Source organism: Trichosurus vulpecula, chromosome 5, assembly GCF_011100635.1.
Source record: "Trichosurus vulpecula isolate mTriVul1 chromosome 5, mTriVul1.pri, whole genome shotgun sequence".
Taxonomy (NCBI): Eukaryota; Metazoa; Chordata; class Mammalia; order Diprotodontia; family Phalangeridae; genus Trichosurus; species Trichosurus vulpecula.
In genome coordinates, this window is record NC_050577.1 from 236,017,669 (window position 1) to 236,034,380 (window position 16,712).

Consider the following 16,712-nt stretch of genomic DNA (forward strand, 5'->3'; position numbering starts at 1 on the left):
GAACTTTGCAATGAGATTTGGTACAGCTCTTTGGAATATTTCACTTGTGTCATTCATTGAACTGGACTTTATTGTATTCTAAGAACTTTGTGGAAGTGACACGTCTGAGCTTCTGTGGCGACTCCATCTGCCATCCATGGGAAACTGTTCAAGGGGAGACAATAAAACCTCTATAAAGATATTATTTCCCTGTAAAGGTATCCTGCTGGTCCTGACTTGCTCAAGGTCACACAAGTAGTAAATGGCATAGCTCAGATTAGAACCTAGGCCCTCTGACTCCAAATTGAGCACTTTTTAAAATAATAGGTTCCTACTTCTGTGATCTATTGTATCTGCTCTATGGCTAAGGTGGTACAATAGATACAGCACTGGGTCTGGAATCAGGAAGATCTGAGTTCAAATCTAGACTTGGACATTGTATGACTGCACAAATTACTTAACTTCTGCCTGCTTCGGTTTCCTGAACTATAAAATGGAAACACCTGCCTCATAGAGTTGTTGGGGGCTCAAATGAGATATCTATAAAGCACCTAATACAGTTTGTCACTGCCCCCTCCTAATAATGATTGCTAGTATTTCTTAAAAGTAAAAATTGTCTAGCACTGGTGGTTCCATAGAATGAAAGATAACAATAAAATAAAACAGTCCTGTAGTCTAGCACTACAAAGTATTTCAAAGCTATACAAAACTATAGAGTCTCAGACAATAGAGGAAAGAAGGTATATCAGTAAACTTTTGTTTAATGAGAGTCAAGGAACAATCCATGCAGTAAAAATAAATAAATGAAGAATTCCTAGAAAGCAGACTCTATATGATATGCACTTAGATAAGTCACCCACTGAACTGGTCCATCAATACATGTATCTTGGACAGACACTGCAGAAGTCACTGAGCATAGTGCAAATACATCTAAAAGGAAGAGAAGGGGCCATAGTCAATTTGAGAAATTGTTAGAAGTTTACGTCACGTTCTCTAAAGCTGCTCTCTACAACAAGATCTCATTTTTACACCACTATTTTCCAATGATATTGTATGTTTCTGAATCTTGGACCACCACAGTCCCCAAAGGAAAAAAAAAGTTACTAGTGACCCAGAGAAGGATGTCTTAATCTTGGATCTACAGAACATTAAGGGGTCCCAAAAAGAGATTTCAGGGTGTCTGAACTTAGAAAAATAAATCTTTATTTCAATATTGTTGGTTTCCCTTGTAATCCTATGTATTTTATTTTATGCACTTAAAAACATTATTTTGGGAAGGGGTCCATATGCTCCACCAGTCTGCTAAAGGGATCTATGACATCAAAAAACATTATAAGAACCTTGGGTAGAGACAGAAATAGAGAAATATATGTTAAATAGAAATAGGATGTAACATATTGTTGATGTTGACTTGTATACATGAAGTGTCAAAGATATCACGCAGGAAATAGATGACTGAAAAAGGAGGTAAGCCAAGCACACAGGGAGAACAAAGAACAATAGACCAATAGCTTAAGTGCAACAATGAAAACTACAGAATAGGGACTTACTAGTGTTTCCAGTTTCCAGGGGCAGCTGGATGGAGCAGTGGATAGAATGCAGAGCCTGAAGTCAGGAAGAGTCATCTTCCTGAGTTCAAATCTGGCCTCAGACACTTACCAGCTGTGTGACTATGGACAAATCACTTAATCCCTGTTTGCCTCAGTTTTCTCGTCTGTATAATGAGCTGAAGAAGGAAATGGCAAACCACTCTAGTATCTTTGCCTGGAAAACCCCAAATGGGGTCATGAAAAGTCAGACACAACTGAAAAATGACTGAAAAACAATGAAGTGTTTCCAGCACACTTAATAGACCCTTTAGGGACCCCATCTATGGACATGTATAAGAGATAACAGGATAGAAAGTTATAGATGGGTTGTAATCTGCACAGTTGAAGTTCTTACCAACACTGATGAGCTCATGAATTTATTGAATTATATAGATAGATAGAGATTTATTTGTAGAAATATGGCAGCTAGATCTGGCAGGGGATAATTAGAATCAGGAAAAGTTTTTTTTTTCAAATTCTACTTCAGATATTTATTAGCCATTAGTCATTTAACCTACCTCCCTTACCCTTAGTTTCCTAATGAGTAAAATGGGTTTAATAATAGCACCTATGTTATGGGGTTGTTATGAAGCTTAAATGAGATAACATGTATACAGCTCTTTGCAAACCTCAAACTGATCTAAAAGGGAAGGGAATATACATTTCTGTGACATCTCCTATGTGCCACATACTGTGGTAAGCACTTTTTGGGAATATCTAATTTGATCCTCACAGCAACCCTGCAAGGTAGGTGCTATAATTATCTCCATTTTACAGTTGAGGAAACTAAGGCAAACAGAAGTTGACTTTCCCAGGGTCACACAGCCAGAAAATTTCTTAGGCCAGATTTGAACACAGATTTTCCTGACACCATTCTCAGCATTCTATCTACTCTATCACCAGCTGCCTCTGTGTAAATGCTAGCTATTATTATATTTATATGTAATGTATACCCTGCCTTATTTCAGAAGTTGGAAAGGACTCACAAATTAAAAGGAAAAAAATAGGGTAAAAACTGAACAAAGGTTATCTGAAGGGAAGAGTTGGAATGGGTACCTTTAGGCACATGAGTTAAGAAGATTTGAATACTTGAGCAATCAGTTGGGCTTTAAGTTTCCTGGCAGCTAAATCCAAAAGAGACCATGCTTTCTTATATAGTTTTTATTTTCTGAGAAAAGAAAGCTTACAAATTCATTTGCTGAGACAAAATTCAGCAGAATCAGGCACAAGCAGGAATTTAGCACAAGGTTTTTTAAATAAAGAATAGTGAATAAGATATTTGACAATATCTTTTCAGTTTTGCAAAAACACAGAAAAAAAATCTATATAGGCAGTGAGTTGTCATCCTCTAAAAAGCAGAGGGCATAACATTAAATCATAACTAAGTGAAAGTTTTGGGTTTTTGTTTGTTTATTTTATTGTGAGGGATTCGATAATATAGTCCATGTTCTTTGCTTTCCAATGGTTTAACAACATGGGGGTAGAAGTGGAAGAATCAAGGACCATGGATAGTTCCTGTATTGCAAAACTTCTTTTCAATATCAGATATCTTCAATGAGCTTTGGACAGGTGCTGTATTTCATTCAGGTCACAATCAAAATTCTTCAACAAAATTCTCTAAGTAGCTATGATGCAGATCTGTTGTATGGTTTTTTTATTATTATTAAAGTGAGAGACACAGGTCTTAGGTATCTTCCCAATAGACAAAAGTTGATATTTTATAATAGAAGTATTAGAAATAGAAGTCTCCTTGTGCTCAAAAGGCTGTTGCTGTGGCCAGCAATGATGAAGATAATACATTGATAGTTTTATTTTTACTAAGTTCTTTCCCCACATTATTGAAAGAATATAAACTCTCTAGTCAGAAGATCTAGGTTCAAATACTCCCCCACACCTGTGTTACCTTTGGCAAGTCACCTAACTTCTTGGGCTTCAGTTCCCTGATCTGTAAAATTAGAAGGTTGGTCTACATAGCTTCTGAAGTCCCTTTCAGCTCTAGATCTATGGTCTTGAGATCTTGTGATACTTAGAACCATTCTATAGTGTACAATAGAGGCATTTGGTGGGGGGTAGTTGATCTGTGATTTCTTTAGTATAGGAAAATCTTATATGAAAGGTAGATAGTATTGTTGGACAGAGAGCAAATGACTGAGACAGGAAGACGTGGGATCAAATGCTGCCTCTTGATAATAATAGTAACAGCTAAGTGCCAAGCACTGTAATGAGCTCTTTACAATTATTATGTCATTTGATCTTGAAGCAAACAACTGATATTAATAACTAAAATATATAGAGCTTTCTGCATGCTAAGCAGTTTATAATTATCTTGTTTAATCTTGAAACAGTCAGTAATAATAATCATAAAATAACTAATATTTACATAGCACTTTCTATGTGCCAAGCCCTGTGCTAGGTGCTTTGCAATTATTATCTTGTTTGATCTTGAAACAGTCATTCAATCAGGCAATAAAATTTGAGTACCTATTATGTGTGAGGCACTATGCAAAGTACTGGCTTGGTAATAGTCACTTAACAACAACAATTCTCTCTCTGTCTCTCTTTCTCTCTGTCTCTCTCTCTCTCTCTCTCTCTCTCTCTCTCTCTCTCTTTCTCCCCTTCCATCCCTCTTAAAATTTTTCCATCTAGTTTCAAAATAAAAGCCTCCATTATATTTACCACAATTTCTTTGAACCCCCAAATCTGGGATTTCCTACTTCTTTTTCTCATTGTCCAGTTGTGTGGCTCTGTGTGTGGCTCTATGAATCACATAAATCTTTGAGCAGAAAGTGACTAGGACATCTTTATAATTTTGTAAAGATAGCCTAGAGTTCTGTGCTGTGTTTGCTGGTACAGTAATTTTGTGTGAAGTATTAACATAACAGCAAGTGGCAGCATGGGGTAATGGAGAAGTATCACAAAACCCCCTGGTCTGACTGGAACCAGATTAAAATCCAATTGGGAGATAGTAATAGAATAAATAACAACACAAAACAACATAGATAATGTCAGTAGGTAGTTTTCAAAGTCAATATTCTGCCCACGGCACCCTTAGGTATGGTTTAGTGGCCCTAAATTCTATTTGAGTTTGACACCTGCTAGCACAGCGGCTAAGGAGCCAGCCTCAAGCTCTAGAAGACCTGGCTTCAACTTCTACTTCTAACTCCTAATGACTGTGTGAGCCTAGGTGAGTCACCTTAACTCAATGTCCTCAGGCAATTCTCTAAGACCATTAGTTGAAGCAGGTGTCAATCAGCATTGATTGAAGGAATTTCCTCACTGGGAATTCCATATACCAGAGAAATCACAAGGCTAGTCTGGGAAGAGGAATTTAAGTGAAGAAAACACCCTCTCCATCTCAGGAATAGTTATCATACATTTCACAGATGAGGAAACTGAGGCTCATAAAGGTTTAAGGACTTGTTCAAAGTCATATAGATAGCAAATTTCAGACAACCCACTTTAGCACCCCACACTTCAGAGCAAATACAAATAAATTACAAGTAGAAATTATATAAACAGTAAAATACCACAAATCAACACACAGGCTTCTATCTGTCTGACCATAGCACTACATACCTAGTTACCAGAGAGAGAAGCACTAACATCTGGGTTTTCAAAGTCAGGGGGCTCCTTAACAGCTACCCAGAGTCTCCACAGCAATACTCTTCCAATGAGTGAGCCCTCAAACAAAAGGCTAACCTCAGAGTTTATATACACTCCTTCAGGGTCAAAGCACTTCACACCTCTCAAGGGTTTCACACCTCTCCAGGGTTTCACCTCTTATGACCTAATTATAAAAAAGGGTGTGGGCCTTTCTACAAACAAAGGCAAGACTCAGTCAAAGGCATTCCATTGCCTTAGTGCTGAGAAGTACCCCAAAACAAAAGACAACAAAAGTCCCACTTTGCTTGCCCTTACATCCTTCCAGTCTGAACTCTATAATTTTTAACAAATAAAATTTTGAAAATGAATGGTATTGGCAATGGATTTAGAGAAGGGCAAACATAGCAGAGACCATGCATAAGAGATGAGATCTCGTAGCTTCACCCATATATAAGTCATGGAAGGGATAGTATTTAGGCAAGGTTACCAGCCAAATCAGGGCTAACATAAGGCTGTCAAAACCTGCAGTCCTTTGAGAGATTCACTGTGCAGTGTATGACAGGACAGTGCAGCCTATAATGCCTGAAGAATTTCTTTGCATAGAGCTGAAAAATGAGTCTATTAGCTATATAAATATATTGCACTCCTTACATTGATCTCAGACGCCCTTGTGTATCCCTCAGACACTCTGAGAAGCCAGGCCAGGCTCCATGGAGTTTGACATGGTTTGGCTTTGGCATGTCATCCTGCCCCTCCGTATTCTCCTATATGTTTATTCTTTGTGGCTCTTGCTGTTGACCTGATCAAAGAGACAGCCAAGAAGCCTTTGTAGTATGCCTACATCCCCCAGGTTACTGTAGCTTGATGTACATGGATATAGGCTGTTTTGGGGTCTGGACACCAAATTGGGGATGCAAATAATGATGACAGACTGAGCAGATTGGTCAGGTTTCTAATGCCCTAAGACTGAACTCATCCTCTCATCCCTAGGAAGTGTATCCAATGGCTAAACAAATGATTTCATAATGATATTATCACTTTCTTGACAAAGAAAGCTTGAAATCCCTTGGGAAGTCACAGTAAACAAAGAACAGTTCCGATAGGCTCTAAGACATCAGGAACTTATATTTCCTGACTCCTTATTCAGAAGTTTCAAAATCGTGGATAAATATATGATGATGAAAGATAGATCATAACAGAGGAAGAGAGGTCTAGTATGATATGAAATCATTCCACTTTCTTTAGGCAGGGGGAAGTAGAGGACAAATATAATATGAAAGTGGTGGTTGGAGCATTCTTTGTGTGACTATGCCTTCAATGACAATGACAACCCATGTGGGCTGAGATACTAAAGTATCCCTTCCCCCCAAAAGGAACTATCTCAGCGTGCCTTGAAGACATCCAAGGAACTACCCTTAGTCCTGATATCCACAATGGAGGGCCAAGAAGCTAAGAAGCCTCCAGAGTACTGGGGTTTATTTAGTGAGAAGGGACTAGATTAGTCACTGTGCTACCAGAATTATGATCACCTGATCAAGCTTCTTCCTGGGAAAATACCACCCCATCAGTGGTTGAAGTTTTAAATGAGTCAAAAAAAGGAGACCTTTGTAGTAAGCCTATGTTCAACAGTTGTGAGAACAGGGTTTTTCCTTCCATCATAGTCTCCAGAAGGGATCAGTTGTATTCTTTGGATTCAAGAAAGTGGAGAGCTACATTACTGTGCTGACTTCAAAGAGCTCAAGGAAAGAACCATCCAGTCCACCACTGTGACCTGTTCCCCACTTATCGTATATGCTCTAAGAAAGACATAGGGTCTATATATTCATGTCAAGATGAGTTTTTAGGAGGCTTATGACTTTGGGAGGCTTAAGACCTGGAAAGAATGGAAGATGGCCTTCTATGCTAGATTTGGACCATATAGATTTCAGGTTGGTCTGTCAAGCTGGTCTGGTCATATTTCGTCACTTAATGATGCTATATTACTGACATCCTGGACCAATTTTTTTGTGACCTACCCTCAGAACATTCTGACATTTTCATGACATGAGCAGGAACATGTCTCTAACATAAGTAAAGAGGTCAGCCCAGTTAAAGAACTCTAGCCTATGTTATAATTTGGAGAAATGAACACATCAACCCTAACCTGAAAATAGATCTTAACTATGTGCCTGAGTGGCACCTCCTGGCACAAAATCTTTACACCATTTTCTTGGTACTGCCAGAAAGGGAATCATATGAATAAAAGAGCTTCTGACCAGGATTTAAAAGAAAAGGTGCCAGATACCAGTGAGGACAGAGAAAGAAGGGGGTCTCTGAGGATCTGACAAAGACATTTATGATGCTACCACATTGCTACAGCACCCTGACCTTTAGTGTGCATTTTTACAGAAACTGGCTTATTTTTGTCAGTCACTGGGGCATTTCTGACAGAAGACTTAACCCCAGAAATCATATGACTGCCTACCACCTAAGAGACACCCATGCAAAGAAATGTTATAATGAAAGAATTTCTGCAACCAAAATCCTAGATAAATGGTGACTTTATGTGGAAAGGACCTGACGCTCAATGATGGACCCAAAAAATTATGAAAAAAATTAGTGTTTTACAGAAATGCCCATCTTATATGAGTGCCACATATGTATATTGGGTCTATATATTCCTCCCATTTTTCTGTTCTAGATCATTCTTGTAGCAGTAATTTAAAATTCTTGATAAATATCTTGTCTCATGAACTTAGAGAAGGTATAAGGGTAAAGTCAACATTTGCTATTAAGTATTCACATCAACTTAATTATATCTTATACAGCAATAAGACATGGAAAACAACAGTCTCAAGAATTGAAAATGAGTATCACCCAATGGGAAACGGAAAGCCACATGGTTGGTGTGATCAGGATACAATACATAACAAATGAGAAATTTGGAAGAACAGTAGTCATTATCTCATCAGGGAAATGTAGAAGGGAAAAGGAAGATGGGCTGATCACTTAGCGAGGATGAAGTCCAAAAGGCTTGAGTACCACTCCCCACCCCCGGTGTCCTTGTGATGTCAAAAGAAAGCTAGGAAGGCTTCTAGTATGGTGGGTGAACCCTACATAGCAGACTTACAGGCGGATGTAGACAAGAGTCTCATAGGATGAATAGGCAAGGATGGGTTGTAACAGATATCATTGGTGGGAACTCCCAAACTGATGAGATCACAGAACCATTTACATATTTCAATACACTACCCAACTTTTATCTCTGCATATTAGATCTGATTCTTCTCCTTCACTTGCTTTTGCTTGGAGTATTATTCCCCTATAGGAGAGGACTATCTTTTGTGAACTCATTGGTTAGTACAGAGACTTAAAGTCAAATGGATTCATAAAGTGTATTAAACTACAAATAATGAAAAATGTGAATTTAGAACAATAAATTGAGCAATCCACTTATTCTCAAAAGTGATATAGCTCTGTGTAAAGAAGAACAGAGTACTGTTCTTGGGAGGGTATTAATGTGGAAAACTTTTTAAAGAGTTACTAGCTGAACTTTATACCACCAAGTGATTAAATGCACTCCTAACACATGTATAATTCAATTGTAATAGATTATACATGGCAAAGTAAAGGGGAACGTCCTAAATTTCAATAAAGTGAAATTTCAGAAGCGAAACCCATCTTTTCCCCTGCTCCTGCACCTCCTCCTGAAACAAGAGGAATTGGGGCCAAAAGCCTCAACTTTCTCTTTCACTTTTCCTGTTACTTTCTCTTTGTGAAAATCAAATGTCTTAATAATGATGAAGGAAATTCCTTTCAGTTATTCTTACAAAACCCTTTTCTTTTTCCATTAATCCTTCAGGTGTATCAATACATGCATGAAACCATAGCAGTGAATGGCTGCCCGGAGTTCCGTGCCAGGGCCACTGCAAAGGTAAGCCTTGTGCAGCTTTAAAAATATACTCTACCCCAGTGACCCAGTAATTGATTGTGCGCGTGTGTGTTTCAGGTATTCTCGTGTGTACACTGTAAGAAAATTTAGACATCAGTGGCAGCCCAGAGTCTAGACCAGTACTGCTTCCCAGGTAAAACTCCTAATGGAAAATTCAACGTTTCTGCTGCTTCTGTAGCTTAACAAAGGAGAATGATTTCATTGAATTCACTGAGCGTCAAGCAAATCTACTGGCTCATTGTATGAGATACTCCATGGTTTTCTGATATTGTTCTAGGACAATAGGGCCTGTTCAGTGCATGGGGGATTTCTTTGCATAAGGCTGAAAAATGAATCTATTAGCTATGTAAATGTATCACACTCCATGCATTGACCTCAGACTCCTCCTAGGTATCCAGCCAGGCTCTGTGTATCACGGTCACTGAATGGGGTGGGCACCCAGAGGGGGAGCCCTGACCATCCTGAGACGTAAGAGAACTGGCTTGCTTCTCCTGTCATATTCCAGGGACCTTTTTCCTTTGAAACACAGAACCAGAGATATCAGAGGCTCTCCTACTAGGAACCTTACAAGAAAATTTAAAAATGATCATGCAGTATTCTGAAACATAAACCATTAGTAAACCACGACCTTCAAAATAATTTGCAATGAACCAAGCATTTTAAAAATTCAGCATATTTTAGAAAAGGTATGTATTTTTCCCCAAGAAAGCTAGCTGTCTGACAAGGCATAAATAGCAAGAATTTTCTCCCCATTAATTCTTTTCTGCATTTCATCATCTCTTATTTGAGAGCTAACCTTCATCTGGTTTTTCTCTATCTCCTTTTCTTTGGGAGGCTTCACAGTCATATTCAAAAATTTAAATGAATGCTGTACATCCATAAGGTATAGTCGAGCAAATATGGGATATCGTTCTCATTAGATTGTGATTCGTTTATGTTAAGATGGAACACAAAAACATGTTTTCTACGTGGTGTAATTAAGGTTGCCAAGAATTATGTACTGCTTTGCCATTCTCATTTCTTATTCATGTAGAACAGCAGGAGAGCAGCACCATGTTGCCAATAGCACAGTATTTCCTGGTTGTCTCTGGGCTGTCTGCACTGCATTCTCGTCAGCCACTTAACCCATGCATGATGGCGAGGCCTGCATGAGCCAAAGCATGCAGCTGAAAGCGAGCCACTACTGTCATATCATTCATTCCCTGTCACTAAATGAAGACATTAGCATAATGTTAAATTGATGTTAATGAGACCAGGCAGGGAAAGAATGTTAAATAGCAGGGATCAATATTTTACAAATGTGTAATAAATCACTCCGTAGTGGACAGGTAATCAAAAGGAAGTTATGAAGGGCAAATAAAAGTGAAAATCTCTTTTCTTGAAAGAAACTTTCCTTATTTTAAGGTAATAGGCTTTTAGATTCCTGGCTGGAAGGGACCCCTGAGGCCATCTCATCCACGTCTCTCAGTTTTACAGATCAGGAAACTGAGGTCCACTGAAGTAGAAATGACTGGCTTAGGGCACAAAAAGTTAGTGGTGGAGTGGATGGTGGGTAAGCACTGGATTTGGAGCCAGGCAGACCTGGGTTTGAATCCTGTCTCTTCTACGTATACTTATATACCAAGTATATACTAAGTATACTCTAATATTTAGTAAGCTGTGGGACTCTAGGCATGTCACTTAGTGTCTGAGCCTTCCGTTTCCTCATTTGTAAAATAAAGAAATTTGGATTTGGCAGCCTCTCACGTCTCTTCCAGATCTAAACTGATGACTTATCAATTGCATATCTATAGAAAGTAGTAAAGCTAGTTGATTATTTGAAGTTATAAAAAATAAATGATGAATATGCTGGAAAATGTGAAAGTTAAATAATAAACATGCATTCAATTATCGTAGTTGCTCAGAAAGAAAGATCAGGGTATTAATTTTTTTTCCTATTTTAGGTATTTGAAAGTTGCTTCTTTTGCAAAATGCATTATAGTAAGATGGGTGTAAATATTTGAAAATGCAGGGGAAAAAACTCAGCAGATTTATATTTATAGTATATAACATTATGTAATAATATAGAGATGCCATGCTTATCAGAGGCCATGTATATATCCAAATTGATTTAAAATAAAACCGAGGTATTTGAACCTACAGATTTTTTAAATGGTAGTGGTTCCTATAGGCACCATCAGTATTTGCCAAAAAGGTGGGAGGAGGAATGAAATTTGCTAAATTAATAATCTGGGAATGTCAGTAAGAGATATAAATTGTACATATTTAGTTCCTTCATTCAGGACTTCTAGTGGGCCCAAATTAAGTCCAAATAAAACTGAAGTATTTGAACCTACAGATGTTTCAAATGGTACTGGTTCCTATAGGCATCATCAGTATTTTGCCAAAAAGTGGGAGGGGGGAATGAAATTTACCAAATTAATAATCAGTCTGGGAATGTGAGTAAAAGGTGTATATGTGTGTGTATATATATATATACATATTATATATACATATGTGTGTATGTATGTAGGCGTGTAGGTATATGTGTATATATAGGTATATATATACATACCTATATATACACATACAAACACATACGCATATACATGCATATACATATACACAAACATATACATATACATATACATATACATATACATATACGCATACACATACGTAGTTCATTCACTCAGCGCTTCTAGTGGGATGTTAGCTAAAGTCAAAGAGCTCATTGTCTACTAGAAGAGATAAGACAGCTATCTCAATACCATCCAGGATGTGATGTATCAAGTGAAGAGAAATCAATTCTAGCTATGGTAATTAAGGAGTGTGTCATGGTGCCTTTTGATCTGGCCCTTGAATGATAAATCACAGATATAGAGATGTCAGAGATCATTGAGTTCAGCCTCTTCATTTTCCAGAGAAGGAAACTGAGGACCATAGCAATGAATCATTTTGCCCCAAAACAGACAGAGAGAGTACACAGTAGACCAGCCAAGCCATCTTTCCTCAAAGGGTAGACTTTTCACAGAAGAAGGTAAAGGATTTGAGGGCATTCAAGGAGAAATTTTGATGTCCAATTGGTGTCTCAATAGTGAAAAGTCGTGTTCCTTCCCTTTCTTTCCCAGGATAATGTCATCCTAGCTTGAATAGCTGCTGTTTACCTGCTGTAAAATTTGTCCCCCGGTTTGTCTTTAATCTCATTGCCAAATGACCATCTTGTCTTTCAGGCAACAGTCGCAGCTTTTGCAGCTAGTGAAGGTCATTCCCATCCTCGAGTAGTGGAACTACCCAAGACTGATGAGGGCCTTGGCTTTAATGTGATGGGAGGAAAGGAACAAAACTCCCCCATTTATATCTCTCGCATCATTCCCGGAGGGGTGGCCGAAAGACACGGAGGCCTCAAAAGGGGAGACCAGCTGCTGTCAGTGAATGGAGTGGTATGTTCTTATGATTACCCTGGATTTTTTCTGAGCTTTTCTCTCCTTTTCTTCCGCAAATCTCCCATGGAATTATTACAGATACTTCTGAAATCCTAGTATATCCTGTTGACTGTAGCTAGAACTCCTGGCATAGACAACAATTTCGTGTGAAATAAGTAAGGATAGTAAACGTTTAACAATAATTTTATGGTTCACTTCTCCCTTCACTTTTCATTCGACTGCATTAGAACTTGAGTAAGAGAGTGTGTCTGTATATGGAATTTCTTTCTTTACAATCCTGTCACTAAACCTGAGTTTGATAAATGGCAGATTTTTTTTTAAAACAGTAGTACACATCCAAATACTGTAGACCAAGGGTACTTAGACGTAAGTCTTTGGCAGTTTGGTGAAACACATGCTACTCAGAATGATGTATTTTTTTAATAATGAAGGAAATCCTAAATTAGATTTAGAAGTCAGTAAAAATAAAGATTTTTTTCATATCGAAGTTCACAGATCATGTGAAATCTATCCATGGATCACTTGGGGAAGGCAATCCAAGAATCCTTGATTAAGAACTCCTTCTCTAGACAAATATACATGTTTTTTTAAAGGATCGTTTAAGATTATGGATTTCTGTCTACATTAAAAAGCAAGAACCTAGTCTTAGTGTTCCAAAGGGCCAACATATATAAAAATGACAAATATGGCAGGAGATATTCTTTAATTGGATTATAGTACTTAATCCTCCACTAAGGTTCTCCCCTGATGGCTCATGATTTAGCAGGGAGCTTGTGCTCCTGCAGATTATATCAACAGAACACAAGCCTCTGGCAAAATCTTGAGGTTGTGTTTCTAGGTTGGGAGAGCCATACTTCCCAAATTCAGAGAGGCTCTTTTGCAAATGGTAGACCACCAGGTGATTAATTTTTCCAAATTCACTCATGAGGATTGCTTAATAAGGCTTGAAAGGTGTAGAATGCCAGTGAAGAGAGGATCTATGTTGGTAAAAATTATGGGTTTATTGAAGTTTATGTAAAAAGAAAAAGTAATCCTACTTAACATTGACCTTCCCTCACCCATAAAAAGATTTTAGAGAGAAACTATGCTATATAAAAGTGTCAGGTAATTGTCAATATACACACGATAAAAATACAGGTCATATCTACTTTTAAAATTTTTTTTCAATTATAAAGCATTTATTTTCTCTCACTTAACCTTCTTCCACCCTTAAAAAAAAGAAAACCTTTGTAACAAATGATAAACCAAAATGTCATTTAAAGCTGTGGGGTGGGAACTTAGAAGACAAGTTTTTGTGGTTGCTACCGAGATGCAGTGTACACACTATGGCTCCCACAATTAGTAGAGCACCTGATAATTATCATACTTTTTCTCATCATTTTCACAAATGCCAAGTATAAATCTGCTGACAAAGATGCGAGAGAAAGGAGGATCAAATCTGCTACTTGCCTTAGATCATTCATCCATTCTTGGCTGTCTTGCTTAATGAACTTGAGATTGCAATAACAAAGAACAAACAAGTCATCCAATTAATATTCCTTTCCCGTTTATAAAGTACAACAGCAAAGAAATGAATAAGGCACAATTAAAATCTGGTATTACAAGGGGTATCCCAAAAGTCAGTGCATTTTTAAATGCTTAAAAGGGCATAAAGATTTTGGAGACATTCTGTGATTTGTTTCAGTTGTAGTTCTTTTCTTTTTTTTCTTTTTCTACCATGGGAGGAACCAGAATCATAAGTCTCTGACATCCTAAACTATTCCAGATTCTAATACTATGTCACATGCATCAAAACTGTAATCCCTCCTTCCCAATTACAGAAGCTGGTTTCATTTAATTTGACAGGAAATTTATTTCCTGTTTTGTAAGATCATTTAAGATGATGTTTTAAAATTTTTAATTGATCTCTGAATACCCCTGAATTTTCCAAAGCAAATTTTAACTGATGATCTCAGAGTTGAATTATCTTGTCCAAAGACTACAATGGAAGGCTTGTTATACTAGGTCAGACAGTTCTTAAAGCATATTATGTGTGAATGTCTGAATATATTAATTGTGTGCATATATAGAGTAGATTTAAAAAAAACTATCATCATAAAGACTATGGAAAAATACAGGAAAAAAAAAGAAGTTTGGCTATTTCTTAATCCACAGTCCTAGACTACTTAAAGTAATTTTAATGATAAGAATCACTAGCAAAAAGTAATAGATGTGATGGCCACAGGTAATGAGTGATAGAAAGTCATTCAGGTAGATGGAGGCTGTGAGGTCACTGAAGGCACTGCCATTATAGATTGCTATTACTGCCAGCTCCAAGCTTGAACCTCCCAGACACATAAACATCACACAGGTCTAGCAGATAAGAGGTGTAAATCGATTCCATATATCTCACGGGGCATCCAGCTGAAACTGTGAGCCCTGAGTAGTTCCCCACCCATGAGAGAAATTTGGGCTGGAGCAGGGAGCTAAATGGGTGGAAGGAGAGGGTCAAGGCAGGCCAATTCCCTGGTCCCCAAGCTGTGCCTTCTGCCTCTAATAGGAAGGGCAATTTGTATACTGACCAAAAAATGAAAAGAGCACATTGTGTCCAGTCAGCTAGAGCCAGATAAAAGGCTTTATTTCCAAAGGCATCGGACAGAAAGCTAGACTTGGAATCAGAAGACCTCGGTTCAAATGTAGTCTTGGACACTTAGTGTAATCTGTGATCCTCAGCAAGTCACTTAAATGAAACTGTGAGTTTCAGCTACCACATCTTTAAAATGGGGATAATAATAGCTACCTTTCTCAAAGGTTTATTATAAGGATCAGATTAGAAAATACATGTAAAGTGTTTTACAAACCTCAGCCAGGCAGCACAGTGGATAGAGTGTTGGGCCTGGAATCAGGAAGACCTGCATTCAAATCTGACTTCAGACACTTACTAATTGTGTGACTCTGGGCAAGTCATTTAACCCTGTTTGCCTCAGTTTCTTCATCTGTAAAAATGGGCTGGAGAAGGCAATGGCAAATCACTCTAGTTATCTTTTCCAAAAAAAAACCAAACGGGGGTCACAAAGAGTCAGACGTGATTGAAAATGACTGTATAACAACATTGAAAACAAGAAAATGCTTTACAAAGGCTAGATATTACTAGTGTTGTTTCCCACACTAGTGTATGTGTTGACAAAGGATCATCCCTTCAGAAGTGATGGTGGTGTGGGATCTTTGTCCACCATTTTTATACAGGTGGAACCTGGTTAGAAACAAATCAAAAGGAGCCTTGAAAGCAAAAAGAGACAACAAATTAACAGCATGAAGCACATGGTAGGCAGTCATGACATTACAGACCTAGGGTTGAAAAAGACTTTACAGGTTATATAGTTCAATCACCCCTATTTAACAGAGGAGGAAGCTGAAGCCCAATGAAGTTAAGTGATTTAGCCAAGGTCACACGCATAAGAAATACAACTAGCACTGGAACCCAGGTCTTTTGGCTCCAGATTCAGTCCCTTTTCTGTGAGATTTTCCTCTCCTTTTTTCATAAGTCCCAAATAGCCTTGCAGCTGTTGAGGACTGCATGCTCCCTTGGAGTCTGGAGGAGTCAGTGGAGTTGGGAGAAGGTTGAGAGTGTGACAGATGGAAAAGTTAGATTTGGAGTGATTGCTCTTGAAGCAAGAAGTGATGTGTTAGCACAATTGTGTGGAAGAGGAATCGACTCTGGGAGCTCAAATCCTGGTCTGCCATTTATTACTTGTGTGATCTTGGGCAAATCACTGACTGTCTCTGGGCCTTAGTTTCACCATATGTAAAATGAGGGGTGGAGAGGGTAGATGACTTCCGAAGTCTCTCCTAGATCTAAATCTATGATTCTATGAGTGTGTCAATGCTGATGGCTGGGGGTGCATGTTTGGGTATGGGTCTCCAGAGATCACTCCTTGGATAGTTTATTATTTGATGTACAGGGTGGGCCACAGAAGCCAAAACTCTCCATTCATCTGGCAAGACTGAGATGTTTGATCTTCTAATAATTTCCACGGAATAATATCAGAGTATAGGGGCTGGAATGACCAAGCTCTAACAAATATAGATAGCTGACTAATACAGTTCTGAAACACCAATTGTATCCCCAAGGAAAAAAAAACCCAACAACAAGCATTCCTTGGACAACAGAGAAAACACAGAAGCGGAGGGATGGAGGTAGTAGAT

At 38.2% G+C, this 16,712-nt stretch overlaps 1 protein-coding gene across 1 annotated transcript in view; it reads left to right on the forward strand.

The window, feature by feature from the left end:
- The window catches only part of LIN7A (lin-7 homolog A, crumbs cell polarity complex component), a 205,790-nt gene that overhangs the window by 99,620 nt on the left and 89,458 nt on the right, over positions 1 to 16,712 (forward strand). Inside the window, exons 4-5 of the mRNA XM_036760719.1 lie at positions 9,013 to 9,084; positions 12,315 to 12,524. Of these exons, the coding sequence (XP_036616614.1) occupies positions 9,013 to 9,084; positions 12,315 to 12,524 (282 nt within the window). The remainder of the gene's footprint in view (positions 1 to 9,012; positions 9,085 to 12,314; positions 12,525 to 16,712) is intronic.